The sequence below is a fragment of the Microcaecilia unicolor genome, unplaced genomic scaffold (genome assembly GCF_901765095.1).
Source record: "Microcaecilia unicolor unplaced genomic scaffold, aMicUni1.1, whole genome shotgun sequence".
Taxonomy (NCBI): Eukaryota; Metazoa; Chordata; class Amphibia; order Gymnophiona; family Siphonopidae; genus Microcaecilia; species Microcaecilia unicolor.
The window spans coordinates 8,106-35,943 of NW_021962910.1; the positions used below are offsets into that span (position 1 = coordinate 8,106).

The following is a 27,838-nucleotide window of genomic DNA, read 5'->3' on the forward strand; positions in this document are numbered from 1 at the left end:
CTAGAAAAGGCACAATCCACCTATGCCAGGCTAAAACTCCTGCACGAAAGCAAGGGAAGCAAGGAAGAGCTGTGGCAAACTAGTCCTAAAAAGGCACATTCCCGTAAAGAGACACTGAACTGAGTCCAAGCAAAAGTCTAGCAAGAATGGCGCTCCTGAGGGTACTCAGAAGAGGGATTTGAGCTAGCAGTTGTAAACCAAGGGCAACTCGGACCCCCACCAGAAGGAAACTACCCTGTAGACAAACCAGAGCAGACAGGAGGGATCCACGGGGACGAAAGAACCAGAACCTCTCATTACCTCTCGCCTCGACTACTGCAACTTACTCCTCACTGGCCTCCCACTCAGCCATCTATCCCCCCTTCAATCCGTTCAGAACTCTGCTGCACGTCTTATATTCCGCCCAAACCGTTATTCTCATATCACCCCTCTCCTCAGGTCACTTCACTGGCTTCCAATCAGATACCGCATACAATTCAAGCTTCTCCTCCTTACTTACAAATGCACTCAGTCTGCTGCTCCTCTCTACCCTCATCTCCCCCTACGTTCCTGCCCGTAACCTCCGCTCACATGACAAATCCCTCCTCTCAGTACCCTTCTCCACCACTGCCAACTCCAGGCTCCACTCATTTTGCCTTGCCTCACCCTATGCCTGGAACAATCTTCCTGAACCCCTACGCCAAGCCCCCTCCCTACCCATCTTCAAATCCTTGCTTAAAGCTCACCTCTTCAATGCTGCTTTCGGAACCTAACCTTTCGAACATATAGGCTGCCCCAATCTGTCTGACCTATCAGATTGACTGTATATTTGTCTTTTAGATTGTAAGCTCCTTGAGCAGGGACTGTCCTTCCATGTTAAATTGTACAGCGTTGCGTAACCCTAGTAGCGCTTTAGAAATGTTAAGTAGTAGTAGAACCTCCCTAAGGAAGGGAGGAAAAACTGCTGCCAAAACAAGAATCAAATAGCAGGGGTGTCTCAAGCAAGTTGCCAGAAGCAGCAGAGACCGGACGGTATGAAAAAGAACTGACCAACAGCCGCGTAAGGCTGACAGGAATGAAAAAATAGCCCTGGACTAAAAAGACCGGGCTAGCAGCCAAACGGAGCCAGTGAGAGACTTCCCCCACTTTGGAAATGGCAGACTAAGACCTCCAAACTGCAAAGGTACAAGTTCCAGCAATGGGGCCGCCCTCTGAACCAGCCGCCGTCTAGGACCGTGAAGAGGAGAAAAACAACTGAGTTTCGTGATCCAGACACGAGCCATGCCCCACAAAAAAAAATCAAAGCAACTAGTACCAGCTCAGAAGGGTCCAAGATCAGAATCAGACGCCGGCCAGCGAAATTCAAAGAAACTTCACAAGCGGCCTCCTTGAATACATTGCCAAAGGCGGGAAAATAAATCAGGTAACAGGCAAGAGAAAGAAGAAAAAACTAAGTTTCTTTTTTTTTGTTTGTTTAAATAACCTTCTTTACTAGTGACAGGAATAAATAAAGGTTTATCTCAGAGGCAGAAAAGGAGGGAAAAAGTTTCCTTTTTTTTTTTTTTAAACAACCTTCTTCACTAGTGACAGAAATTAATAAAGGTTTACCTCTGAGGCAGAAAAGGAGGGAAAAAACAAAGTTTCCTTTTTTTTTTATTTTTATGAACAACCTTCTTCACTAGTGTCAGCAGGAATAAATAAAGGCTTACCTCAGAGGCAGAAATTCAGGTATACCTACCACCACAGAAGAGAAGAACCCCACAGGGGAGACAAGGTACTCCATGCCACAATCAACCATCACCCTGCTAGAAAGACAGCCAAGGGAGGTAGGGGAAGGGAGGGAACTAGGGTCACTGGATATCACTCTAGCTGGCAGATAAGGAACTCAGGACCACTGAGTATCATCTAAAACTAGCCCCAACACGGCTACAAGCAAACCCATGGCTCCACTGTCACCAGAAGAATCTGGGACAGGAGCTACCAGCCAGCAATCCAGAGCAGCTGCACAATCCGTCCACCATCCGCTAGGAGACAGAGAAAATACTGAACATTCCAGGCTGCACGATACCCTTAAGGGGCAGTTTACTTGGAACTATTTTCTCTGTCTCCTTCCACTGGTAGATGGACACAACCCATTAGTCTGGACTGGTCTGGTATAGATGACAAGGAACAGCATTTACATATTCTTTCCCTTTACCTTGACTCTAACAAAATCACTTTTGCACTTTCTCTGATCACTGACATATAAAAATAAAGAGGGGCATTTTCAAAAGAATGTCCTCAGAATTGGGATGGTCTGCTCATAACATCCAAAAAACAATCCATCTCACAGTCATTTTTGAACAGGAAAAAAACATTGGCATTTTTTATTCAAAAATACAGGAGGAGGACATTCTTATGCTGAAAACATCCAAAACGAACAGCCATTTTCCAAAATGAAACGTCCAAAATATGAACGCCAAAAAAGCAGGCACAAAAACATCTGTTTGGCATCATTTGTACAAAAATGGCCACACGGACATACCTGCAGAGCAGAGAAGAGGCCTAATGGTCAGTGCAATGGACTTTAAACAAATGGGATCCAGATATATTATTGTGAGCTCTCCTGGAACAGATTAAAAAAAAAGAACCTAAAGGTAAACCACTACAATAGCCATAATGCTTGCAGGAGTTACATAAATTCAGGTACAGTAGGTATTTCTATGTTCCAGGAGGGCTCACATATTTGTACAGAAATGAAAGAGTTAAAGTGAGATTTACACCTGGGTCATGTTGTTCAAAGTCCACTGCACAGACTCCTTATATTTGCTTGCTGCTCTGTTAGGAATGGCCATAATACCTGAAGCTGTCATAAAGCCTGGTATCCATTGTCACTTTCAATTCTTAGGGGCATGGGAGGGGGGGTCAGTAACTACTGGAAGATGAAGGAAGAGTCATGCCTTCATCCCTCTAGTGGTCAGCTGTTCAACCATCAGGGCACCTTTTTACATCTCAAAGCGGTAAAAAAAAAACAAAACATTGATCTGCTTCGAAAATGAGCACCAAAGTCTTCTCCCCTTCCCCATTTTACCATAATGTGTTTTTTTTTTAAATTTACATCCCTCCTAATTACTTTATCAGTTTCTCTTAGCTTTTACAGCTATTATTTCCCGTCTCCCTTTTTGCCCTCTCTTGTAGGGTAAGAAGGGTAAAAGTTTTTTTTGTTGTTTTAGTTTAGAGCAGAAGGAACCTTTTAACAGTTTGTTTTTATGAGCTCTAGGAGAGCAAATCCATTCCTTGCTCTGTTGGATGGCATCACTATTGTGTGGCTGACTCATCCTACTTGTCCATAGAGAAATGCTGCTTCACCTGCCAAAAAAGTGGAGCAGATGTAGCTAGACCACTTTCACAGAAATAGACTGTGTTTAACATTGACAGGAAGAGGGAAGGCAGATAGCAGGAAGGGAGGGTCTTAAGCCTGATTTATGATCAGCCCACTCATGATTATGTCAAAATACTTGCACCTACTCCCAGAGTTCTTACCTTGCCCAAAGGGTTGTTGGGTGAATTCACCACGATAGCTTGGTTCGAGCAGTGACTTTGTCTTCCAGTTCTGATGGGTCCAACTGCCAGTTTCCACTAAATAATGGATTTCCCTTCTGGAACAGGCAGAATGAGAACAATATATCATATCTCTCTTTCTCCTATATCTGACTTAGCATCTACAAAGCAGCATTCAGATACACCCCAGGAGCATAGGAGGGGTGCTGAGACAGGACCCGTCTTTGCTGGTGAGGAATCTGCACTTGTGAGTGTTGGCTTGCTGGAAAAATTATGTCTTAAATCTTGGGTAGAAGGGTGAATGTAGGTTAAACTGATAATTTTGTGTACAAGGTAGAAAGCAGCTTAGTTGTAAAAGAATGTGTTTGTTTCCTACCCCCTTAAAACTCCAACCCAGGCACTGTCTTTGATGCTTAATTTGTTGCCATAGTTAGGAAGGAAGAGAAGACATTTTTTTCACAAGAGTTAAATTTGAAATGTTCATCATGTGGGTACCCCTGATCTTACCAATAGATTAAATGTAGTTCCTTTGCACAAACAAATACAAAACATAACAAAAAAAAAAAACTTAAGGGACTTTATCAGTGTAAGCATCCCTATTTACTTAGCAATTTTAAACAACAACTCAACAATTCTAAGATACAGACAGCAGCCCGAAAACAAGATTTAGCTTACACCTTTTAAGTAGTAGATCAGAGCGCGTTACAATCTGATTCAGTTGGAGCCTTTCCAGTCTTCTGTACTGGATTGGATGGTATACATCCAAGAGTACTGATAGAAATGACAACAATTAACTTGCAGAGCTATTATTAATAATACATATTTTATCTTTAAAATGTAGCATGATACAGGAAGATTAGAGGGTGGCCAATGTAACGCCAATTTTTACAAAGGGTTCTCAGAGGAGATCTGAGAAATTATAAACTGGTGAGCCTGACGTTGGTGCTGGGCAAAATAGTAGAGACTATTATAAAAAACAAAATTAAAGCATATACACAGGCATGGATTAATGAGACAAAGCCAAAATTAATTTAGTCAAGGGAAAATCTTGTCTCACCCAATCTACTACATTTGTGGATAAAGATGAGCCAGTTGATACGGTGTATCTGGATTTTCAAAAGGCATTTGACAAAGTACCTCATGAAAGACTTCAGACGAAATTGGAGAGTCATGGGATAGGAGGTAGTGGACTATTGTGGATTAAAAACTGGTTAAAAGATAGAAAACAGAGTAGGGTGAAATGGTCAGTATTCTCAATGAAGAAGGGTAGATAATGGGGTTTCACAGAGGTCTGTGTGCGACTGCTGCTTTTTAACATATTTATAAAGGATCAAGAGATGGGAATAAATAGTAAGGGAATTGAATAATTTTGTGTCATCAGCAAATTTAAAGTAGTTAAATTGTAAGAGGACATTACGAGACTAGGAGACTGGGCAAACAAATAGCAGATGACGTTTAATGTGAGCAAGTGCAAAGTGATGCATGTGGTAGAGAGGAACCCAAACTACAGATATGTGATGCAAGGTTCCACATTAGGAGTCACTGCCCAGGAAAAAGATCTAGGTGCAATCAATGATACACTGAAATCCTCTGCTCACTGAGCAGCGGCAGCTAAGTAAGCAAGAATTATTAGGAAAGAAATGGAAAACAAAAATGAGAATGTTATAATGACTTTGAATCACTCCATGGTGCGACTGCACCTCAAATAATGTGTGCAATTTTGATCAGCGCATCTCAAAAGGGATATAGCGGAATTAGAAAAGGTACAGAGAAGGACGATGAAAATGATAAAGTGGATGGGACAACTTCCCTATGAGGAAAGGCTAAAGATGCTAAGGCTCTTCAGCTTGGAGAACAGACAGCTGAGGGGAGATATGATATAAATATCTATAAAATACTGAGTGGAGTGGAACAGGTAGACATGAATTGCATGTTTACTCTTTCCAAAAAGACTAGAACTAGGGGAGACGCATAATGAAGCTACTAAGCAGTAAAATTTAAAACAAACCGGAGAAAAAAATATTTCTACACATAATGTGCTATTAAACTCTGGAATTCATTGCCAGAGAATGTGTTAAAAGCAGTTAGCTTAGCAGGGTTTAAAAAAGGTTTTGATACTTTCCTAAAAGATGGGCTTGAGAAAATCTACTGCTTATTTCTAGGATAAGCAACATAAAATCTGTTTTGCTCTTTTTGGATCTTGCCAGGTAGTTGTGACCAGGATTGGCCACTGTTGGAAACAGGACACTGGGCTTGATGGACCTCCGGTCTGTCCCAGTATGGCAACACTTATGTTCTTATGATCATCTGCATGGGGTGACAAAATGGCCACCATTACTTTAGTTTCTATGAAGACACCACAGGCTGAAAATGAAGCTAAAGTGCTAGCAACCTGAGCATCAGAGACTTTCTCTCCAGCACTCCTAACAATTGCAGGAAGTTATCTCCTTGTCTCGACTGAGGTGACATGGCAACCATGCATCAAGTGGAGCATTGTCCCAAAGCCCCCTATAGCAAACTACAATGGAAGCAACACTTCACAGCCACTGCCATCAAGTGGGAGACTCGCCACCAAAGGCAGCTGCCAGAAACAAAAAAACACAAAGAGCAGACAGTAGCAATTAAGTTTCAAGTTTATCAAGTTTCAAGTATATTAGTTATTTACTATCCCGCCCAATGGGAGACCTTCTGGGTGGCTTACAATCTAAGATAAGGAGAGAAAAGCAAGAAGCAAAAATAGTAAAAAGGTAGATAGTTAGACATGACTTGAAGGAGAGGTGGTAGAACTACAATATTAAATAGGACAGATGGGGGGGGGGGGGGAGGTAAAAACATGAGGAAAAATACATTGTATCTTTGAGAGTTTTCCAAGGTGCCATCTGAAAGATGTTTAATGGTATACATTATTGAACAGATAAGTCTTTCTTAAATTTCTCAAGCGATGTTTGTAAGCGAAGGGAAGCTGAAAGAGTGTTTCAAAGTTGGGAGCCTTGTAAACTGAAAATACTGTGTCTTTTGTGCCCTCGATAGTTTGGGATGACTAATTAGTTTTGTTGTGCTGATCTTAGAGTTTGAGCCAGGCAGTAAGGAACAAGGTGGCGGAAGAGATAAAGGGGTTGTTCTGTCTGTAATGTTTTGAAGACAAGTAGTAAAAGTTTATAGGTAATACAGTGGTTTACTGGACGCCAGTGGGCTTCCTTAAGATATGGAGTAACGTGGTCATATTTAAGTGAATTGATGATTAGTTGAATAGCAGTGTTCTGAACGTTCTGAAGGTGGAAGATGTTTTTGACTCGAGGGCTTTTTAAAGGGAGTTACAGTAATCGATTTGAGAAACGACTAATGAATGAATCAGTATATTCAGTGCAGTTGGGAGAATTAGAGTACGTATAGAGCAAATTAATCACCTCTTGAAGAAGCAACGTCTAATGATCTGAGAGATTTGTGGACCGAATGATAATTTCTAGTCTATAAGTATTCCAAGAATGTGGATGGTTTCGACCTGGGGTACGGAAATATTAATTAGAAGAATCGGTGTAGGTAAAGTAGGCCCATGTTTAGATTGAAAAAAGTATGGTTTGGGATTTAATCGGGTTAAGAGCTAATTTGTGTTGTGTAAGCCAGTCAGTGATATGAACAATTTTATGGTTGACAGCGGAAATTTCAGTCGTTGAGCCGGTGTCAAGAGGAACAAGCACCTGAATGTCATCAGCGTATACGAATGCAGTCATGTCAAGGGATTGAATAAGCATCAAAAGAGGAGCCAAAAAAATGTGGAATAGTGTTGGGGATAAAATAGACCCTTGTGGTACTCCTGAAGTAGGACTGAAAAGGTTAGAAAGAGAGTTTTCATGCAATACTGTATAGTGACGATTTTGCAAGCATGAGATAAACCAATCTAGCACTGTACCTGAGATCCCAATAGATCGAAGACTGAGCAAAAGAATTTGGTGATCTACAAGGTCAAAAGCTGCAGAGAGATCAAGGGATAGAAGTAGGATAGGGGAGGGGGTCATGTGATGGCTACTTCCTGAACGGGCGCCTCGCATCTGCTCTCCTCTATTATCCCCTATAAATCTGCTACATTCAGTTTGCTGCATTAACAATACTTTTCTATTTTGTACTATAAGAGTCTCTCTCATACCATCTAGCCTTCCTTGCAGGGGCTCTGTTGGAGATTGGCTGGTGGAGATCGGTGGAATGCCAAGCAAAATGCTGAGACTGCAGAAGGAGCGCTCTAACTTCAAGATGGCGGCAGAATCGATGGTGTCTCCCATTCCTGGGCCCACTCTGGTCGTGGAGCTCCTGGAAGCGGCTATCAAAGAGATGACATATGTCGGAATCCTTGACGCTTGGCTGCATGCGGCAATCGAAGATGTTAAATAGTAGTGTGGATGCCCAGGCGAGTCGTCTGCAGCAAGCGGAGGATCAGACTTCTCACCAACAGGATCATACGCAGGAAACTGTCGGCCGGGTCCTGGAGTTGGAAAAGCATTGCAAGGCCCTCGGGGACCAGGTAGAGGAGCAAGAGAACCAGGGACGAAGCAATAACATCCGCTTAATTGGGGTGCCTGAGTCGGTGAAGGATAAAGAACTGTGGGATTTGGTAGAACTTTGGCTGCCCCAGGAACTGGGCTTGGAGCTGGATGGGCCACACTTGAAAGCAGAGTGGGTGCAATCACATTAGTGTCTTCAAGGAGGATCGGATTAAGCCCAGGCCAGTTATCGCCCAAATTTTTAACTTTGCAGAGAAGGCCCAGTTGCTGAAACGCTACAAAGCTAAGCGGGTGGTATCTTTTAAAGGTTCTCAGCTACTGATGTTCCAAGACTTTTCCGCCAAAGTCAGTAAGCAGTGTAGGCTGCTGTCCCCTTATTGTACACAGTTATTCCAGAGGGGCATATGCTTCGCTCTACAATAACCTGCGAAGGTTTGGATCAATCCTGATAATAAATCTTTCACGTTGGAATCCCCAGAGGCCATGAAAGCTTTTTTGGATGAACACCCTGCTTGAGAATTCTGTGTGGTCAAGCCTTTGCCAAAGTCTGGGTGGTCTCCTTGGGGTTAGTACGTCCCCCTCACCTGGATCCGGGGAGCCTTCACCAGTATACATCTATGGCGCACTCCTGTTGACAGCTTCTGTTTGGGCTTTCTGTGACCTTATGAGTAGGCCGACTTCACATTGGGATTTGAAGACCAAGCTTCGTTCATCGAAATCTCTATTAGTGCCTGTTGAATGCATGTTTTATTGTACTTTTGAGCACTTTGCCTCTTTGCAGCAAGTTTCAATGTTTTTCTTTTGCATAAACTACTGCTTTTGTGGGTTTGGGGGGGGGGGGGTGGGGGAGGAGGGGACGATATCAATTTTGTGAGGTTTGGGTGGGTATAGAATGAATGTGGAGTGTGTATGCAATTTGTTTGTTGGTTTCTGGTTGCGCTAGAGTGTGTATGATTTGTTTGAGGGGTGGAGGTTGCAGGGGTGAGGAGGGGGGTAGGGGGCCTTACCAGGCAGACGGGCTTCACTCATACTCAGATGCGTATTGAGGGTGGCACACACTTTTCGGGTGTGTTTAGCTGGGATGTCCACTCGACTGCTTGTTTTTATGATATTGGTGCTTTGGACTGGATTGCTTTGGTGTGTATTACTTGTGTCACATAAGCTGAAAATTATTATTTTGAATGTGGATGGCATTCGTTCCCCTGTAAAGAGAACCCGTATAATGCAATCCCTTACGAGGGATCATGTGGACATTGCTTTGCTGCAGTAAACGTATCTGAATGCCTCAGAACACCTGAAGCTTAAGAGAGATTGGGGTAGGCGACCTCTACTACTCTGCATTTAAAAAAGGCAGAGGGGTACAGCCATTTTTGCTCCATAAGAGGCTAGCCTTTATCAAGATCCGGAGGGCAGATGTGTTCTGGTAGTTATTCGCCCCCCCCCCCCCCCCCCCCCACACACACACTTTTTTTGTTATATTTTTCTCTCATTGTTGATTGGGTTGTTCTTGACAGCATAGCTATTATTTGTACTAGTATGGTGCTTTACATGGTGCTACTGGTGTTAATAAAGATATAAAAAAAAAATAGGATGGATTTGGTTTCACCTAAAAAATTATATATAAAAGGATGTAATTCCTAATAGAGTTGTCTCAATACTGTGATGGCGACGGAAAGCAGTTTGGTTAGGATGCAAAACTTCTGTTTTAGTAATGAAATTGACCAATTGTGTGTGTACTACAAATTCGAGAATCTTAGCAGTGAAGGGAAGGTTAGAAATTGGACGATGGTTATTAGGATCCATAGAAGAGGCAGATGGATCTTTGATTTTTGGAAGTTGAATGGCTGATTTCCAGTAGTCTGAGACTGTGCCTATAGATAGGCTGAGGCAGAGCTTCTCCTGCAGAGCTTAAAGAATCATTACACAAATTAATACCACATCACCACCAAATGACCCCATTCCATCTAGCATTCTTAAATGTTCCTTGGATTCCTTCCTTCCATTCATTCAGTGATGTTGTAGTATTAATTTGTGTAATTATTCTTTTAAGCTCTACAGGAGAAGGTTGGGTAAATTGGGTCATCGTACTGCAAGAAATAGATGAGAGATGCAAACTTGGGGATGTGGGTAGGGATCGGTGAGTTGTCATTCCTACTGGAAAGCTGCTGCGAAGAGTATCTATTTTATTGGTGAAATGTAGTGATAACGACTGAGCAGTTGATTTTTGTTCAGTGGCAGTGGAACTGAGTCGATAAGTGGTTAGTGCTTTCAGGGTTTTGTAAAAAATAGAAGTATTGGATGCCTTAGTAATTTTGGTGGTAAAATATTTCTTCTTGGCCGTTTGTACAGCTGTTTTATATGAATGTGCTGTATGTTTAAAAATAGAAAGATGAATACTGGATGGATGGCTACGCCATTTTCTGTTTGGCGAAGTTGTCTTTTGTGTGAATGTAAATCCTGTGTGAACCATGGATTATACTTCTTACGTCATTGCAAGAGTAAGTGTGGTGTGTTTAAAGAAAGCGTGAAATGAATGAGAGAATGGTCTGACCATGGCACTGTAAGAATGGAATTCACATAGATGGAGTGTGTGCAAGTCGGGATAGATATGAAAAGATCTATTATGTACCCTCCATGATGAGTGGGAGCAGTAACATGTTGTGTCAATCTATGATCTAGCAAAAAGGTTAGAAGCAAAATTAGAAGGTTACATAAGTATTGCCATACTGGGAAAGACCAAAGGTCCATCAAGCCCAGCATCCTGTTTCCAACAGTGGCCAATCCAGATCACAAATACCTGGCAAGATCCCAAAAAAGTACAAAACATTTTATACTGCTTATCCCAGAAATAGTGGATTTTCCCCAAGTCCATTTAACAACGGTCTATGGACTTTTCCTTTAGGAAGCCGTCCAAACCTTTTTTTAAACTCCGCTAAGCTAACCGCCTTTACCACATTCTCTGGCAACGAATTCCAGAGTTTAATTACACGTTGAGTGAAGAAACATTTTCTCCGATTCGTTTTAAATTTACTACATTGTAGCTTCATCGCATGCCCCCTAGTCCTAGTATTTTTGGAAAGCTTCACATCTACCCGTTCAAGGCTAAAGGCTGAAGAAGTAAAACACCAACCCGGGCTCCCTCAGGAAGGACAATAGGAAGGTAATAGAAAACACCAACTTACCAGGAAGGCTCTTCTGCCCACATTTACTCTCTTCCTGCAGTTCTCTGCTAAACGTACAGTGATTCACTCCTTTATTTGTTTATTTTTTTGCTTTTTTCCCAAATGCCAAAAGGAGGGACCCAGATCCCTTTGGGTATGCCCCAAATAGTTTCAATCCTGCAACAGCTACCTTGGCTTAATTGGAACAAATCAATTTACGGGACGCTGACTCAGCATGGCATATCTTATACCCTTCTATCAGGAGAAATAACTCCTGACTTTACAACAGGAGCTCACATTTCCCTTGTTAATTTTGAAATCTTCTGTTAAAGTATATAAATATATAAATAAGCAATGAAGAAAATATACAACATAATATGATTACAAGCTCTCACATGTACAAGATACAAATCTAAGTAGAGAGCTTTGATTCTTATAGCTATCTAGAACAAATGGAGTATGCTGAAAATCACCCTCCCTCCCCCAACACATAAAATATAAAATAATCCACAATAGAAAGGAGCCAAAAGATCTTTCATTCACAACTGTAAATCACTGAGAACAAAGCTACGACCTTGAGAGGGAAGGGGACTTGTATGACTCCCAAATAGACCAATATCGTTTATGTTTGAGTGTAAGATAGGCATCACAAGCCTCCAACATCATTAAGGTATGAAGAGCATTTCTCTTTTTATATAGGACAGACCTATCCCTATTTGTTATAGGGCAGGTCTTCAGTCTTTGTAATGCAATGAGCCCATTCTACTCACCGGACGTAGTGGTATGAAGACAGCTGTTCCTCCAGCCATTTTAACCATTGGCTCATAGCAGTCAAAAAAGGGCTCAATGAGGATAACCTAAGAAAAACAAGAGGATCCAACAATCAAGCAAGCCAGTAGCAGACGTGAAGAACCCATGCCAAAAGGTCTGTTGCTCTTAGAATGCACTCCAAATAATACCCTTTTACAGATAAGCTGCAGTACCTCATCACCCTCATCCACTAGGGCCTGAAAAGCACAGAAGAGTGCTTCATAGGCTCCCACCGTCACCAGCACATTGCAGTAAGGGTCCAGGTCCTGTCCAAGAAGTTTCCCATAAAACTCAGCCAAAATCTTTACTAGAGGGGGGTGTCCCTGTAGACAGAAAATATGACAGTGAAAGGAGATGATAGGGCGGAAATCAGGCAGGTGCAGGTGTCACGAAAGACAGGAGATGCACAGATTACTGCAGAATCAACAGCACCAGCTGAAGAAGCACACAAGCAAGTCTCATTCATTATAAACACAGTGAACATGTAGTTCCATGTCCAGAGGAATAAGATGAAACAGTCCTGGTTTCACCCCACAGCATGCCTGAAGATGGAGCCCTGCTTTTCTTAAGGAACTCAGTCGGGAGGGGCTGATCCAATGGGTCAGGTGGCAAGTCCTGTGCACTGCAATAAGGAAGATGCCTGGTTCAGTCCCTGCATCAAGCATTCTGCTCTCCAGGTTGGCTGGTGAATATAATTGGGTCTGCCAGAACGGTTTGGGCAGCGGAAGCCATGGGCTTTCTACTATCCTGAAAAGGATTGCATGTTCCCTCTAAATACTTAGTTACTCTCACCTTGTATCTGCTCATGACTGGTTTACACGGTCTGGGCAGTAGCAAGCTCCATAATTAGAAAGAAGCCCAATAGTCAGTAGATACAATAATATAGTTTATTAGCATCAGTATCTTACCCAAAGGCAGTATAGGCAACCAGGCATTCACATAGTAGAACAGCACTTCACGACATGTCCTCTCTCTCCAGCCTTCTCCCCCGATACCCTTCAGACTGCCCTTTTTATACCCTTCTGACTCTATTCATTCTAATGGACCCTAGCTTTCTCACCAGAACTCTTTGGCCCGTATCAGTTGATAAGAATGACTTCACGTTCCCAAACCTTCCTCTAGCCCCCACCCCCCAGATGTTCTCATCCTACTTGCATCTGACCCACTGCTATCTTCCATTAGCCAAAACATCTTCGCTCATGACTTCTCGCAGGTGCCAGTCCCATCATTGTTGACAAGAGCAAATTCCCCCTCCCTTGTCAGCTCTCTGAGAACTCACTTCAGCATTTGCTGCCGTGAAATGTATTTTCTGTCAGAGATGATCTTTGATTTTAAGAGGCCTAGCTCTTAGCCTGAGCCATTGGCCTGTATTTCACTGCGAGCAAGGGACAGCATATTTCTACACTGGGGAACTGCAGAGGCAGTACTCATAGCCCCCCAGATGAGAGAAAATCATGATTATTGCTAGTGGCTGGATTCAATGACCCATAACTGCATGGTTGGGGGGAGGAGGGAGGGGCTGAAGACCATCACTGTGGTGAGTCGAATCGTTGTAAGAGTGGTAGATATGACATGGGAAAAAATAAAACCATCACTAGGCGGTTATCAGTCGGGACTTCTTGATGACAGATCCCAGTACTGGTTCCAACTGGACTTGGGAAATAGAGGAGGAAACCTGCCAGGTCAAAAAATATATATAGAATCAAACTGTATCAGCAGGCATCCAATGGGATAAGAACTAGTACTGGATTAGCTTATCTATTGCCCTAATTATATAAGGGCCAATAATCAAAGAAACTTACACGCGTAAACTGGCAGACTGATTACTGGCCTCCTCTTTCTGTAGGAAAAAAAATATATACCTGCAGACAAACTGGGTGAGGACAGGTGGGGAGGGAAATCACAAGCAAAAATCATAAAATCAAACCTCCACAGGTACAGTGTATTCACAAGACTGCTTTGATGCAGGCATTAAATGTGCATGTACTGTAAGTCTACACTGTGTGCATCAGTTCAAATGAGTTTGCAGTCCACACACTAATTATTGCCCTTAATAATGACTCAAGTGGACAAGGCTGATATCAGACGCTAGAGGCTATGCCTAATTCAGCTACAGGCAGGTTTGGGGGCTCCTGTGGAATTTGCCATGGCTGGACCTGCCTAACACTGGCTCAGTAAGTGGGAAAAAAAAACTTGCCTAAATTTTCCTTGTAAGTTCCTTGCTGGTTTGCTGAGGTTAACTTATTTATTATTTACATCTTGTTTCTTTTCTAGCAGGAAATGAAAAAAAAAAAAAAAAGCCCTTTCTCCAGATTCTCAGGTCAAGTATATGTGGGAAATATCCTTTGGCACAATCAGTGGAAGATCTAGTAATTTCTCTCATGTCCTAGTTGTGTCAGCAATGAAATGTGCATAATTCAGATTCATAGGAATCTGACAGGAGCCATAATGTGAGTGCTTCTGCTGTAGTCCTTTAACTGGTCTAAGACCGTTATCACTTTTCACACATGCTGTGGCCTAAGCTGGATTTGGTGACCTTTAGATGAAAGGCATGAAAACTGTGGCAATTCCTTGGCGTCATCTGATGTCCACTGCTTACTAATTAGAATCATTAACTGGAAACCAGGAGATCTAGGTTCAAATTCTACTTGAATATGTCACTTTGGGGCTCATTTTCAAAAGAGAAAAAAAACATTTAAAAAGTGGCATTAAAAAAAACTACTTATCTTCTTACTCCAGCTGACTAGTTTGCTTATTCACAATTAAGTAATTACACTGTACTCTATAGCTGTGGCCAAGTGGTTACATCACTGGGCTTGTAATACAGAGGTGGCTGGTTCAAATCCCACTGTTACACTGTACTCTATTACGTCATTACCCAGGGGAGTTTTCAGAATCTAATACAATAAAGACTGAATAACAGCCCAATACAATCCAACAGGTTGTGTAGAATGAATATAACAAAAATGGGAAATACCCTCAGAAACCAAGGCTCCTGCCAAGGTCTGACCAACAAGACACTATTATCTAAGAAAGATTTTGTGTCCGTGATCTGATTTTTTCATGGGGTATATATTCCCTGTTTATTTCATTTAAACTGCCAATACTTAAACATTATTCTTAAAATAACTGAGTCAAAAACATTTCAAGCAACAGCATGGTCTACTTTCACTTAGCTCAATAAATGCTGGCTTGACTACCCCACAGCATAACTGCTGATTTTCTCTCTCTTTCAACAGGGCTGGATTTGTTTCACCCACAGCAGGGCTTCATCAGGAACCATTCAACTAAATCATAATATCAGGGGTATTAGTCTGTAATTTGTTTTTCGTGTACAGAGTTTTGGAGGGCTCGCTGTTTCCTCTACAAACGTAACAGGTAGGGGGGGATGGATATGGGTCCGCCGGTCTGAAGTGCACTCACCCACTAAAACTGTTCCATGGACCTGCATAGTGCTGTCATGGACATGGGTATGACATCTGAGGCTGACACGAAATATTTTTAAAGATGTTTTTTGAGGGTGGGACCACTGGGGGAGTAAAAAGAGGTCATCCCCGATTCTCTCCGTTGGTCATCTGTTCAGTTCGGGCACCTTTTTGTGCCTTAGTCGTAATAAAAACAGGTCCAGGTGAAAACGTCCAAGTGTTTATCAGGGACGTCCTTGTTTTTTTTTCGATTATGGGTCAAGGACGTTCAAGTGTTAGGCACGCCCAAGTCCCGCCTTTGCTAAGCCTCCAACACGCCCCCTTGAACTTTGGCCATCCCTATGACGGAGTGCAGTTGGGGACATCCAAAATCGGCTTTCGATTAAACCGATTTGGACGACCCTGGGAGAAGGACGTCCATCTTCTGATTTATGTTGAAAGATGGGCATCCTTCTCGTTCAAAAATGAGCCCAACAGGGGTGGTTCATTAGTGAAAGCTTTTGCAAGTGGGGGAAGGGAGGTTGGGTGGGGGTATGATGATGTCTCTGTTAAATGTTGTGCATTTTGCCATGCTTTTTTTTCTTATTTGAAACTAACAAACATACATAAATGCAAAAAGTGGCATAAACCAGTAGATGGATATTTTTCTTGCCAAAACATCCAAAATCGGTATTTTTGAAACCCATTTTCCAGTCTTTTCTATGCTGTTCGTCTGCAGTGCATCTAAATCTCAAGGGGGCATGTTACGGGTGGAATCTGGGCATTCCTAAGACTTGGACGTTTTTCTGCCATATAATGGAACAAAACAAAAAACGTCCAGGACTAAAACTAAGACATTTTGAGCTGTAACTGTTTTAATAACAACTAAGCCACAAAAAGTGCCCTAAATGACCAGATGACCACTGGAGGGATAAACGAATGACCCCCTCTTCCTCCCCCAGTGGTCACTGACCCCTCTTCCTCCCCCAGTGGTCACTGACCCCCACTCTCACCCCCCAAAGATGTGAAAGAAACAGTACATACCAACCTCTACGACAGCCTCAGATGTTATTGCCAGTTCTATTAGAGCAGCAAGCAGGTCCCATATCGGCGTCTCGATGTTTACCGCCAGATGATTTCTACCACAAGCTAAAATCATTACTGCAACTTAGTAAAAAAACAAAACCCTAAGCTCCGAGACAGGGTCTCACTACATCTCTATGTGTAAGTAATGTGTCGTAAAACCACCTGATTTAAGGCCCTATATAAAATGGAGCAAATTGATCTTACCTGCTAATTGGCTTTCGTTTAGTCCCTCCAGACCGGCACAGATAGGTTATGCACTCTGACCAGCAGATGGAGACTGAAAACAAACTAAGCTTCAATTAAGCCTTTAAGTGGGCTGTGCAGTCCTCAGGAAACCAGCCTAGGCCTAAAAAAAAGAAGATGCCCACAAGAGTAAACAACAAAGAGAAAACACTTCAAAAGGAAATCAAAATCTCTATCGAATTTTGCCACCTTGATCCCCTGACCGAGGCTGTCTGCAGTACTGCTGCCAAACAGAAGGAACAGGATGCATTAACCCCAACCGCCTGCAAGGCTGGTACGACGCTGAATCCTGACACTCCCCTGTGTGTGTGTTTTTTTTTGTAGAGTCCCAAAAAAGAACAGACAAAAACTTCACGAGAATGCAAGCTACAAAAAAAAAAACAAAAAACGATGAAACTAACGTCCACTGGGAGGACTCTGTGCCAGTCTAGAGGGACTAAAGGAAAACCAATTAGCAGGTAAGATCTAATTGCTCCTTCCATAGTGTCCCTCTAGACCTGCATAGATGAGAAGTACCAGAGCAGTGGGACCCATGGAGCCCTGCTGTCAGCATCCTGACTCCAAACTACGCATCCTGATGAGCAACACTAAGGAGGCTAGGGCTTTTCAGCTTGGAGAAGAGATGGCTGAGGGGAGACATGATAGAGGTATATAAAATAATGAGTGGAGTGGAACAGGTGGATGTGAAGCGTCTGTTCACGCTTTCCAAAAATACTAGGACTAGGGGGCATGCAATGAAACTACAGTGTAGTAAATTTAAAACAAATCGGAGAAAATGTTTCTTCACCCAACGCGTAATTAAACTCTGGAATTCGTTGCTGGAGAACGTGGTGAAGGCGGTTAGCTTAGCAGAGTTTTAAAAGGGGTTAGACGATTTCCTAAAGAACAAGTCCATAAACCGCTACTAAATTGACTTGGGAAAAATCCACAATTCCAGGAATAACATGTATAGAATGTTTGTATGTTTGGGAAGCTCGCCAGGTGCCCTTGGCCTGGATTGGCCGCTGTCGTGGACAGGATGCTGGGCTCGATGGACCCTTGGTCTTTTCCCAGTGTGGCATTACTTATGTACTTATGAGCAAACACATCGAGGCAATAGTGGTGCGTAAAGTAACGAAGAGAAGACCAGGATCCAGCCTTACAAATTTCCATCAGAGAAACTAATGAATGCTCCATCCACAAAGCCGCCAAAGCTCGAGTAGAATGGGCCTTCAAGGAGGGAATTGGCAGTTTCCAAAGTAAATAGACCAAGGCAACCACCTCCAACGGGCAATAGTGGCCTTCGACGACGCCTCACCCTTTTGTGAACGCCCCCCTCCCCCCCCCCCCACAACACAAATAGGTGATCCAAATGGTGAAATTCGTGAGTCACCCTCAAATAGCAAAGCAGGGCTCTGCGGACATCTAAACAGCGCAAGCACTTATGCTCCTCCGAGCCATACCTGTCCCCGAAGATGGGAAGAAACCTGCTGATTGACATGAAACAGAGAAAACACTTTAGGCAGAAAGGAAGGAACCGCCTGGAGAACCACTTTCTCCTGAAAAAACTGGAGGAAAGGCTCTCTAGGAAAAATAATGCTGACATGAGCCTGTTAGCTAGCAAAGAAACATACCACAAAGAATTCAGAGGAATTAATGATAAGATGTGAAGGCAATCTAATAAAATTGAGCTGTAAAAATATCAGGCAAAAAAGAGCCTATAATTTGGAAATTAAAAATTATATTGCATTTTAAATAATCCTCTGTTTTCTGGATCAGGGCCCTTGAAACAGAAAGCAGTTGGATTTAAATGCAAAATGCAATTAAATCATGCTGCACAGCTAAAATAAAGCATTAAAAGGCAGGAAAAACAGTGTATTGAAAGGAAAACACCCACATAGAAAACTGGCCAGTCTGCACTCACGCACACACACAGTGATGACAGACAGCAACAGAAAGAAGAAAGAAAAAAAAAACGTTGCTTGAAATAACAGCACCACCTCTGCCAGAACTTTAGGGAAGAAAAAAAAGTACGGCTATCTTTTATGCAAGTGAATCAAGTAACACAGACTGCAACTATGAAAACAAATTCCTCTTTTTTTTCTACTAAATGAGAAAGTCTCGCTGTCTGCAAAGCCACCCCAACACACTTTTTTTTCTCTCACTGCATTCCAAAGCAAACAGTAACAAAATGCCGTGACAAGCTGTTAACCCTTTCACAAATAGCCAAGTACAAGGGAAGAACAGTACCTAAGCAAACTACAGATACTGAGTTGTTATCCTGCTCCAACATTAACAATTACTTACAAGGACTTTCTGCACTAAGGAATCACTGGCGCACACTATTTTAAAAGACACAATCTATTTCCATAGTTGAGAACTCAAAATCAACATTTAAAAAAATAATAATACTTACAGACGTCTATCAAAATTCCAGACATGCACCCCTTGTGCAGCCGACACATCCACACCCAGCTCACCTGCACTTACAGTGGGGGAAATAAGTATTTGATCCCTTGCTGATTTTGTAAGTTTGCCCACTGACAAAGACATGAGCAGCCCATAATTGAAGGGTAGGTTATTGGTAACAGTGAGAGATAGCACATCACAAATTAAATCCGGAAAATCACATTGTGGAAAGTATATGAATTTATTTGCATTCTGCAGAGGGAAATAAGTATTTGATCCCCCACCAACCAGTAAGAGATCTGGCCCCTACAGACCAGGTAGATGCTCCAAATCAACTCGTTACCTGCATGACAGACAGCTGTCGGCAATGGTCACCTGTATGAAAGACACCTGTCCACAGACTCAGTGAATCAGTCAGACTCTAACCTCTACAAAATGGCCAAGAGCAAGGAGCTGTCTAAGGATGTCAGGGACAAGATCATACATCTGCACAAGGCTGGAATGGGCTACAAAACCATCAGTAAGACGCTGGGCGAGAAGGAGACAACTGTTGGTGCCATAGTAAGAAAATGGAAGAAGTACAAAATGACTGTCAATCGACAAAGATCTGGGGCTCCACGCAAAATCTCACCTCGTGGGGTATCCTTGATCATGAGGAAGGTTAGAAATCAGCCTACAACTACAAGGGGGGAACTTGTCAATGATCTCAAGGCAGCTGGGACCACTGTCACCACGAAAACCATTGGTAACACATTACGACATAACGGATTGCAATCCTGCAGTGCCCGCAAGGTCCCCCTGCTCCGGAAGGCACATGTGACGGCCCGTCTGAAGTTTGCCAGTGAACACCTGGATGATGCCGAGAGTGATTGGGAGAAGGTGCTGTGGTCAGATGAGACAAAAATTGAGCTCTTTGGCATGAACTCAACTCGCCGTGTTTGGAGGAAGAGAAATGCTGCCTATGACCCAAAGAACACCATCCCCACTGTCAAGCATGGAGGTGGAAATGTTATGTTTTGGGGGTGTTTCTCTGCTAAGGGCACAGGACTACTTCACCGCATCAATGGGAGAATGGATGGGGCCATGTACCGTACAATTCTGAGTGACAACCTCCTTCCCTCCGCTAGGGCCTTAAAAATGGGTCGTGGCTGGGTCTTCCAGCATGACAATGACCCAAAACATACAGCCAAGGCAACAAAGGAGTGGCTCAGGAAGAAGCACATTAGGGTCATGGAGTGGCCTAGCCAGTCACCAGACCTTAATCCCATTGAAAACTTATGGAGGGAGCTGAAGCTGCGAGTTGCCAAGCGACAGCCCAGAACTCTTAATGATTTAGAGATGATCTGCAAAGAGGAGTGGACCAAAATTCCTCCTGACATGTGTGCAAACCTCATCATCAACTACAGAAGACGTCTGACCGCTGTGCTTGCCAACAAGGGTTTTGCCACCAAGTATTAGGTCTTGTTTGCCAGAGGGATTAAATACTTATTTCCCTCTGCAGAATGCAAATAAATTCATATACTTTCCACAATGTGATTTTCCGGATTTAATTTGTGATGTGCTATCTCTCACTGTTACCAATAACCTACCCTTCAATTATGGGCTGCTCATGTCTTTGTCAGTGGGCAAACTTACAAAATCAGCAAGGGATCAAATACTTATTTCCCCCACTGTATGCTAGTGACCACAGCCACCACCTAGCCCTTTGCAGTGAGATTCTCCAACCCTGCAGGCTCTTCACTCAACTCCGGAGTAAAAAAAACCCAAAACTTCCACAGTCCAGCTGCAGAAATAGCTCAGACATCTTGTTTTATTTTTTTCTTTTCCTTGATTAGTTTAGAGGGCTATTAAGGCTAATTACAGGGCAATCAGTCCCTGTTCGGGCGCCATAATGTGTATTTCTGTCCCTTAGCCCCCACAGGGAGAGAAAGCACTATAGCCCCAACAGCTGGAAAAATAAGAAAGAGAACTTAGACTCCGTTAGGCACAGCCAGTAAATTCCTTTTATTAGCATCTCACAGAGCCAAAAATACAAACAATAGTTCTCTTCCCTGGAGCTGGTTGTCAGTCAGTAATGCACATCCTGAAAGACAAGAGACTGCTCAGCTAACACCTCCCGGAAATCACATATATACTGTTGCAAATTACATTTCTCATAAATCATGTGATTTCCCATAAATTAGAACCATTAGGTAGCCTTATACCATATATGGATTGTTCCTGTATTCTATCAGTCTCTCCTGATGGGAGTTCACCTGCAAATTCGGTAGCCATTGGCTAGTCGGTTATCTGTTCTGCGTGCAGAGTCAGAATACCCTTGTGTCCTCTTTCTGTCTCTCTCCACAAATGCAACACACTGGTAGGCTTCACTATGTCCTCAGTCTCTTAGCAACTGCCAAGGTTACATCCACCTTATATGAAAAACATACTAAGCTGCAAACAAATGTTATGAAGTGTCAGTTCTCAGCTCCTGAGAAAGAAATGATTGTTACACAAGATGCTGAGTTAGTAGGCTAACATGTGAGAACCAAACTGACAGTACAGGCCTTAGGCCTAGCCCTTAGTAACAGGCCAAGCATAGGAAGGCATATACACACGCCAATGCCAAGCCAAGGCCACAAGAACCGTCTTCAATGTCAAATCCTTCAGAATAAAGGACCCAAGGGCTCAAAATGCGGCTCCATGAGAGCGAGCACCAGGTTAAGATCCCAAGGTGGAACAGGCCTATGAACCAGAAAACAAATAAGATCTATGCCCCGAAAGAAACAAATTGCATCAGTAAGGGGCCCCCAAAGGACGCCCCTGAATCAGGCCCCGAAAGCAGGCCACAGCTGCCAGCTGCACCCTCAAGGATGACAAAACAAGACCTTTATCTAGTCCAGCCTGTAAAAAATTAAGAATCTAGGGAACTGCAGCGGCACAATGGAATGGTCCCCACACCAGACGCGAATATAGGCGAGAGAAGTCGCATGCTTCTTCGAACGAAGCATAGTGGCAACCACTGGGGCAGAAAGTCCTTTCTTCAACAAATGCACCCTCTCAAAAGCCAAGCCATAAGAACAAGCTAGATCTAACATGAGCACTGGACCCGAGACAAAAGATCCGTCACCAGTGGAAGTTGAAAAGGCTCCGCCACAAGAAACCAAATGAGGTCCCCATACCACAGCCTGCGTGGCCAATACGGCACCATCAAAGCCACCTGACTGGGATGACACTGAATTCAAAGCACAACTCTGCCTATCAAGGGCCAAGGGGAGGGGGAAATACATAAAGCAGGCTGATGCTAGGCCAATGCTTTACCAGAGCATCGAGACACAGTCTTTCCACTGTCTGAAAAAGAGATGAATCTGAGTTTTGATGGCGGATACCATGAGGTCCATCACCGGGAGGGCCCCAGTGGTCCACTATCTGAGAGAAGGCCTCTGGACTGAGCTTCCATTCTCCTGGGTCCAGGAGATGTTTGAGAAAGTCCGCTTGCACGTTGTCCACTCTGGTGTGAACTGCGGAGAGACCTACCAGATGAACTTCTGCCCACACGAGGAGAAGAGACGCTTCCCCTGCCATGGACCAGCTCTTCGTGCCTCCCTGTTGATTGACGTAAGTGACTGTCATGGCATTGGTCAGACATGACTCGTACCGCCGCTCTGACCAGATGAGGTTGAAAGGCTAGGAGGGCCAGCCGGATAGCTCTCAATTCCAACACATTTATTAACAAACTTGCCTCTAGAGGAGACCACTCCCCTTGAGCCACTCTTCCAAAACAATGCACCCCCCCCAGCCGGACAGGTTTGCGTCCGTCGTCACCACAGTTCACTCTGAGGAATCCAGACTCGTGCCTCCTGAGAGAGGACTCAACACCATCCACCAACACAGACTGTCTTACCAGGCCATGTAGAGGTAGGTGATCCTCCAGGGTGTGCAAATGGGGAGACCAGTGGGATAGAAGTACTCACTGCAAGGACTGCATGTGAGCCCTGGCCCATTGTACCACCTCCAACGAGGGTGCCATGGAGCCAAGCACTTGCAAGTAATCTTTTGCCCTTGAGCACTGGGAATCCAAGAGAGACCAGAACTGCGACTGAAGTTAGCGAATCCTGGCCTCCAGGAGAAAAAAAAACTCTGCCCGCACTGGTATCAAAATGAACTCCCAAATACTCCAAGGTCTGGGACGGCTGAAAATGACTTATCCAGATTGACTACCCAGCCCAAGGACTGGAGCATGTGCACCACCTGGGCCGTAGCCCACACACTCTCCTGGTGAGACTTTTTTCAGATGAACCATTTGTCCACATACGGATGTATCAAATGCCCTCTTTGCACACAGCAGCTGCCACTGCCACCATCACTTTGGAAAAGGTATGGGGAACCATTGCCAGACCAAAGGGGAATGCACAAAATTGATAATGCCTCCCCAAAACAGCGAAGCGAAGGAAATGCTGAAGAGCCAAGCGAATAGGGATATTAAGGTATACCTCCATCAGATCCAAAGATGACACGAACTCCCCGAGGTGCACCGCTAAAATGACCAAAACACAAGATTTCCATGTGAAAGGAAAGGACCTGAAGAGCGTGATTTACCCCTTTGAGATCCAGAATAGGCCGGTAGGAACCCTCTTTCTTGGGGACCACAAAATAGATGGGATGGGAACCACTGCCTTTAAGGCCACCAGCCAACGCAGGGTCTGCCGAACTGCCTATACTTTCCAAGGGACCCTGCAAGGAGACACTACAAAGGCGTCCGGCAAGGGGCAGGTGAACTCCTGCGCATAGCCATCGCGAACCACCTCGAGCACCCACAGATCTGGGGTAATCCGGGTCCACTGCTGGTAGAATTCCTGCAGCCTTGCCCCTACGGGAACCAAGGACTGGACCCAGACACCTTCGTTGTGCAGGTCTGCCGGAAACAGCCACCGAAAGTCAGGACTCCTGGCCCACCCGAAAGTACTGTACTCTCTGAAATAAATGGCTACGCTGAGGACCATCTCTTCTATCTGGCCTATAGCGATGAGTCTCCCTAAACCTAGATTTCCCAGACATACCTCTGCCTACTGGATGAGGCCTATCGTCCGGAAGCCGAAGAACCTTAGTCTCCCTTAGACTTCTGACCAACTTATCCAGATCCTCGTCAAAATAGAGAGCCTCGGAAGGGAAACTTGCTCAATTTAGACTTGGACACCAAGTCTGCCGACCAGCCCCAGAATCACAATGACCACTGGGCCGCTATACCAAGAGTCATAGAGGACGCATGGATAAGATCACACAAGACATCCAACAAGAAGGAGGCGCCCATCTCCAATTTGGCGTCCTCCTGATCCATTATGGGTCAATCATCCGATTCTCTGTCCAAAATGTGCTGTGCCCTAATTAAAACACGTCCTGGCTACTAAACAGCCGAAAAACAGCCACCTGAACAGCTAAGGCAGCCAACCCTACTTAAGCAGCACTTTCAGTTGATGATCCTGGGGGCCCCTAAGGGCAGAGCCACCATCCAAAGGCACCATATTCTTCTTGGTGACAGTCAGAAGTACAGCGTCCACCATGGGGGAACGCAAGGACTCCCGAGCCTGCTCCGGAATGGGATAAAGGCGAACCATGGACTTCGCAACCCGAAAAGGGGTGTCAGGAGGAGCCCAGTGTGCATGGATGACATCCCAATGTCCTGGTACATGGGGAAAGAGTGGGAGAATCTGTGAACCCCCTTAAGCAAGGGCTATCCACCATCCAAGGAGCCTCCAGGGGAGACTCCTTGATCCGCAGCACAGAAGACACCTGGGAAATCAGTTACTGCAGCTCCTTCCGATGGAAAATGTGGACAACCAAGGCGTCCTCCCCTGAAGGCAGCTCCTCCTGCCAAGAGTCGTCCCCCACAGACTGCTCATGGTCCTCCTCCTCAGACCAGCCAGGTAAAGTCTCCGAACCCTGAGAAGCACAGTCCAGGAGTTCCTCCTCCTTCTCCCATTCCCCATGAATGCGTTTAGAAGGGGGAAAAGAAAAGGACCTCCCTTCTGCAGAGCAGCCCCAGCCTGCTTCAGGCAAAAGACCTTGTACATGGCCAAAACAAATTCTGGGGGAAAAATCAACCCCTGAAGCACCTGTCGGTGTTGGCCCAAAGGGCAGAGACCCCGGGGCAGGAAAGGGTTCCAAGCGTGGAGGGAGATCAAAGCCAGACATCGGGGGACAAAATGGAGGCAACAAGGCAACCACCTCAACGGGCTCCCCCAAGGAGGATAATCCCACTGAAAGTCTGGACACTGGAGTCACCTGCCCAGACTTCCCATATCCCAACTCGGTGCGCTTCGGAGCTGCATAGAGGCCACAATGCCTTGCCACATCCACCCCTGGCGATGGCAAACCACTTAAGGCGCTGAGATATTGCTGCCAAGAAAGAAAAAAAAAAAACGTGGGCACTCAGCAGCTCCCCGGAGAAGCCCAGGGCAGCAGAAAAACAACCTCCGAAGGGGGAAAAAAAAACTCGAGTCTACTACTCTCTTTGTTTTTTTCTTACGTGCAGCTTCACCGTGGTAAATCACCGGTGCCACTTGTGTCTTTTTTGTTATTTTTACTGACACTCAGGCCACAAAGAAATAGCAAGGAAGCCCCCACAGAACTCCAAACTGACGGTCTGCCCGAAGACAGAGCCAGACAGCTAAGGTTCACAAATCAACAGGTACCCACAGCAGAGTCCAAGTGGGGGGAGGGGAGAGGGACCCAGCCACCGAGGTTTAACACCCCTGGAGAGAGACTCCCCGCAGGTCTCAACCCCTATCCAGCTGGCAGACAAGAGGAAAGCAAAACTCGAAACTACCTCTGGAATTTTTATTTTCTCTGGGGGTTGTTTTTTTTTTTTTTTTTTCATAAAGAGAGTGTTTTCTCTTACCCAGTAGCCCCAAGAAGAAAACTCGAGACAAAAAAGAAATCCCAGGGCCCACAAGTAAGCGACTGCACAAGCTTACCTCTCCTCCAACTGCTGAGAACCGACTGTTTTCCTGAGGACTGCACAGCTCACTTATAGCTCAGTTTGTTCTCATTTTCCATCTGCTGGTCGGAGTGCATAACCCATCTGTGCCGGTCTAGAGAAACGCTATGGAAACTGAATATTGCTTATATACTGCACTTTGTAGCTGGCAGGTTTTCCTGAGGCTGCATGAATTTTATCCTTGAGAAGGAATAATACTTAGAATAATGCAATCATACAGCAGCAAACATCTCTGAGGGTGCAGCAGAAGGCAACAGGAAGGAAGAGGAGAAAGGAAAACACGCACAAAGGCCCGTGTGTACTGGTTCAGCATGGGCTGCTCCCCACTGACAGCATGGATAAATGCTTCTTTCACAAAGGGCGGAGGGGAGAAGTCTGGGAAACCTTGGCCCAGATTCACAGTCATGTACTTGGCAGCCAGGTTAACAAATTCCACCCTGCAGAGGAGAGAAAGGCAGAACCAGTTGAGAGAGTGGGTATGTGCCTTGTGCCTCCCATCTCTCCACAGTTCTATGGTAAACAACTATTCCTTTCCCTATAAAGAAAACAGCACACACAAATCAAACCCTTATTTTACAACTTTTTGGCAAGTAATGGCACTTCCCTATTCTCAGATGTCATTCTTAAAAGCGCCACATGTGGAGTGAGTTGCTCCTCTAGACAGCAATTGGGGGGGGGGGGGTGTTAGTATTGATTGCAATTAGCTGGTGGGAGACAAAGATTAGGAGGAATGAAGGTCTGTTAACATAGGAGGCTTTGAATATGGACTGGCTTTCCTCCCTGGTGGTTTGGGCCTCAGTGTGCTAGTAAGATCATATATTTATGTATTTTATGTTGACATATTTTAATTATGTATTGAACTATGTTGTATTGTTATGTATTGCTATTATTATATATATATATATATATATATATATATATATATATATATATATATATATATATATATATATATATAATGATTATAAAAAATGCTATGATGAATTATTATTTTTTTATCATCATTGTCACAAAACACCTAGCCACACGCCTGGGGCTATCCCGTGGCCACTTAGAGAGTCTATCCCCAGCACAGCTGAGGTCTGTCTGCATCTGCCGCTTGTGCTCTACACGAGCACCCTACTTCCACCGACAAGGTCCCAAACGCCTCTGGGTGAGTCTCCCACTCTCAAAGTGTTCCCCAGCGATTTCTAGGTTACTGAGGCCACACTCCCAGTGGTCCCACAGTTCCTAGAAAGCACTCACAGACCCAACATACAAACCACCAGGATTCTTAGTCAGTCCAGACAAGTAGAGGCAATAAAATAAAAATGTTTATTGTCATGAAAAACTAGAACAATGAACAGAAGAGGTGCAATCAGCAAACAATAACAGGTAACTGAAATATGGATCAATTATAATACTATCTAAACATTTGTTTACTATCTAAATAGTACCTGGGGAGTTCAGGACACATAGCTGCTCCCAGGTTATCACATATAACTGTTCACAGGGCCTCAGCAAAGAGATCTTTCTCACTCTTCTCCCTGGCTAAGACTGGAGAAAAAGCCAGCACATCCTAGCTGAATTTGAGCTCCTGGGCCAATCAGAGCACAGAGCTGGCCACATCACTGCAGGTTAACTTTTTCTCTGTGTTAAACTAAAGAAGGAACAGTCATTTCTCTGTAACAGCTTTAATCATAAACATGCACCACCTGCTGGCCAAAGTAGAGAAATACACTTCATGAAATATTCTTGTAATACAGATGCTGGAAA

The 27,838-nt window shown here is 44.1% G+C and overlaps 1 protein-coding gene across 1 annotated transcript; it reads right to left on the minus strand.

Annotated features, from left to right (window-relative positions):
- Positions 1-3,527: 3,527 nt before the first annotated feature.
- Positions 3,528-26,541, minus strand: LOC115458653 (kynurenine--oxoglutarate transaminase 1-like). Its single transcript, XM_030188488.1, has 4 exons — positions 26,370-26,541; positions 12,160-12,309; positions 11,947-12,033; positions 3,528-3,617 (listed from the first exon to the last, which is right to left on the minus strand). The coding sequence occupies exons 1-4, from the start codon at positions 26,487-26,489 to the stop codon at positions 3,528-3,530; spliced, it is 447 nt and encodes a 148-aa protein (XP_030044348.1). The 5' UTR covers positions 26,490-26,541.
- Positions 26,542-27,838: the final 1,297 nt, after the last annotated feature.

Bases quoted from the DNA above. Each gene is read 5' to 3' on its own strand.
- LOC115458653 (XM_030188488.1), bottom strand. From the start codon at position 26,489: ATGACTGTGAATCTGGGCCAAGGTTTCCCAGACTTCTCCCCTCCGCCC. The intron at 12,310-26,369 runs GTGCGTGTTTTC...TTCTGTCTACAG, and splicing joins ACCAGTACACACGGGCCTTT to GGACACCCCCCTCTAGTAAA. The intron at 3,618-11,946 runs GTGAGTAGAATG...TGCCTGTTCCAG, and splicing joins TCTTCATACCACTACGTCCG to AAGGGAAATCCATTATTTAG.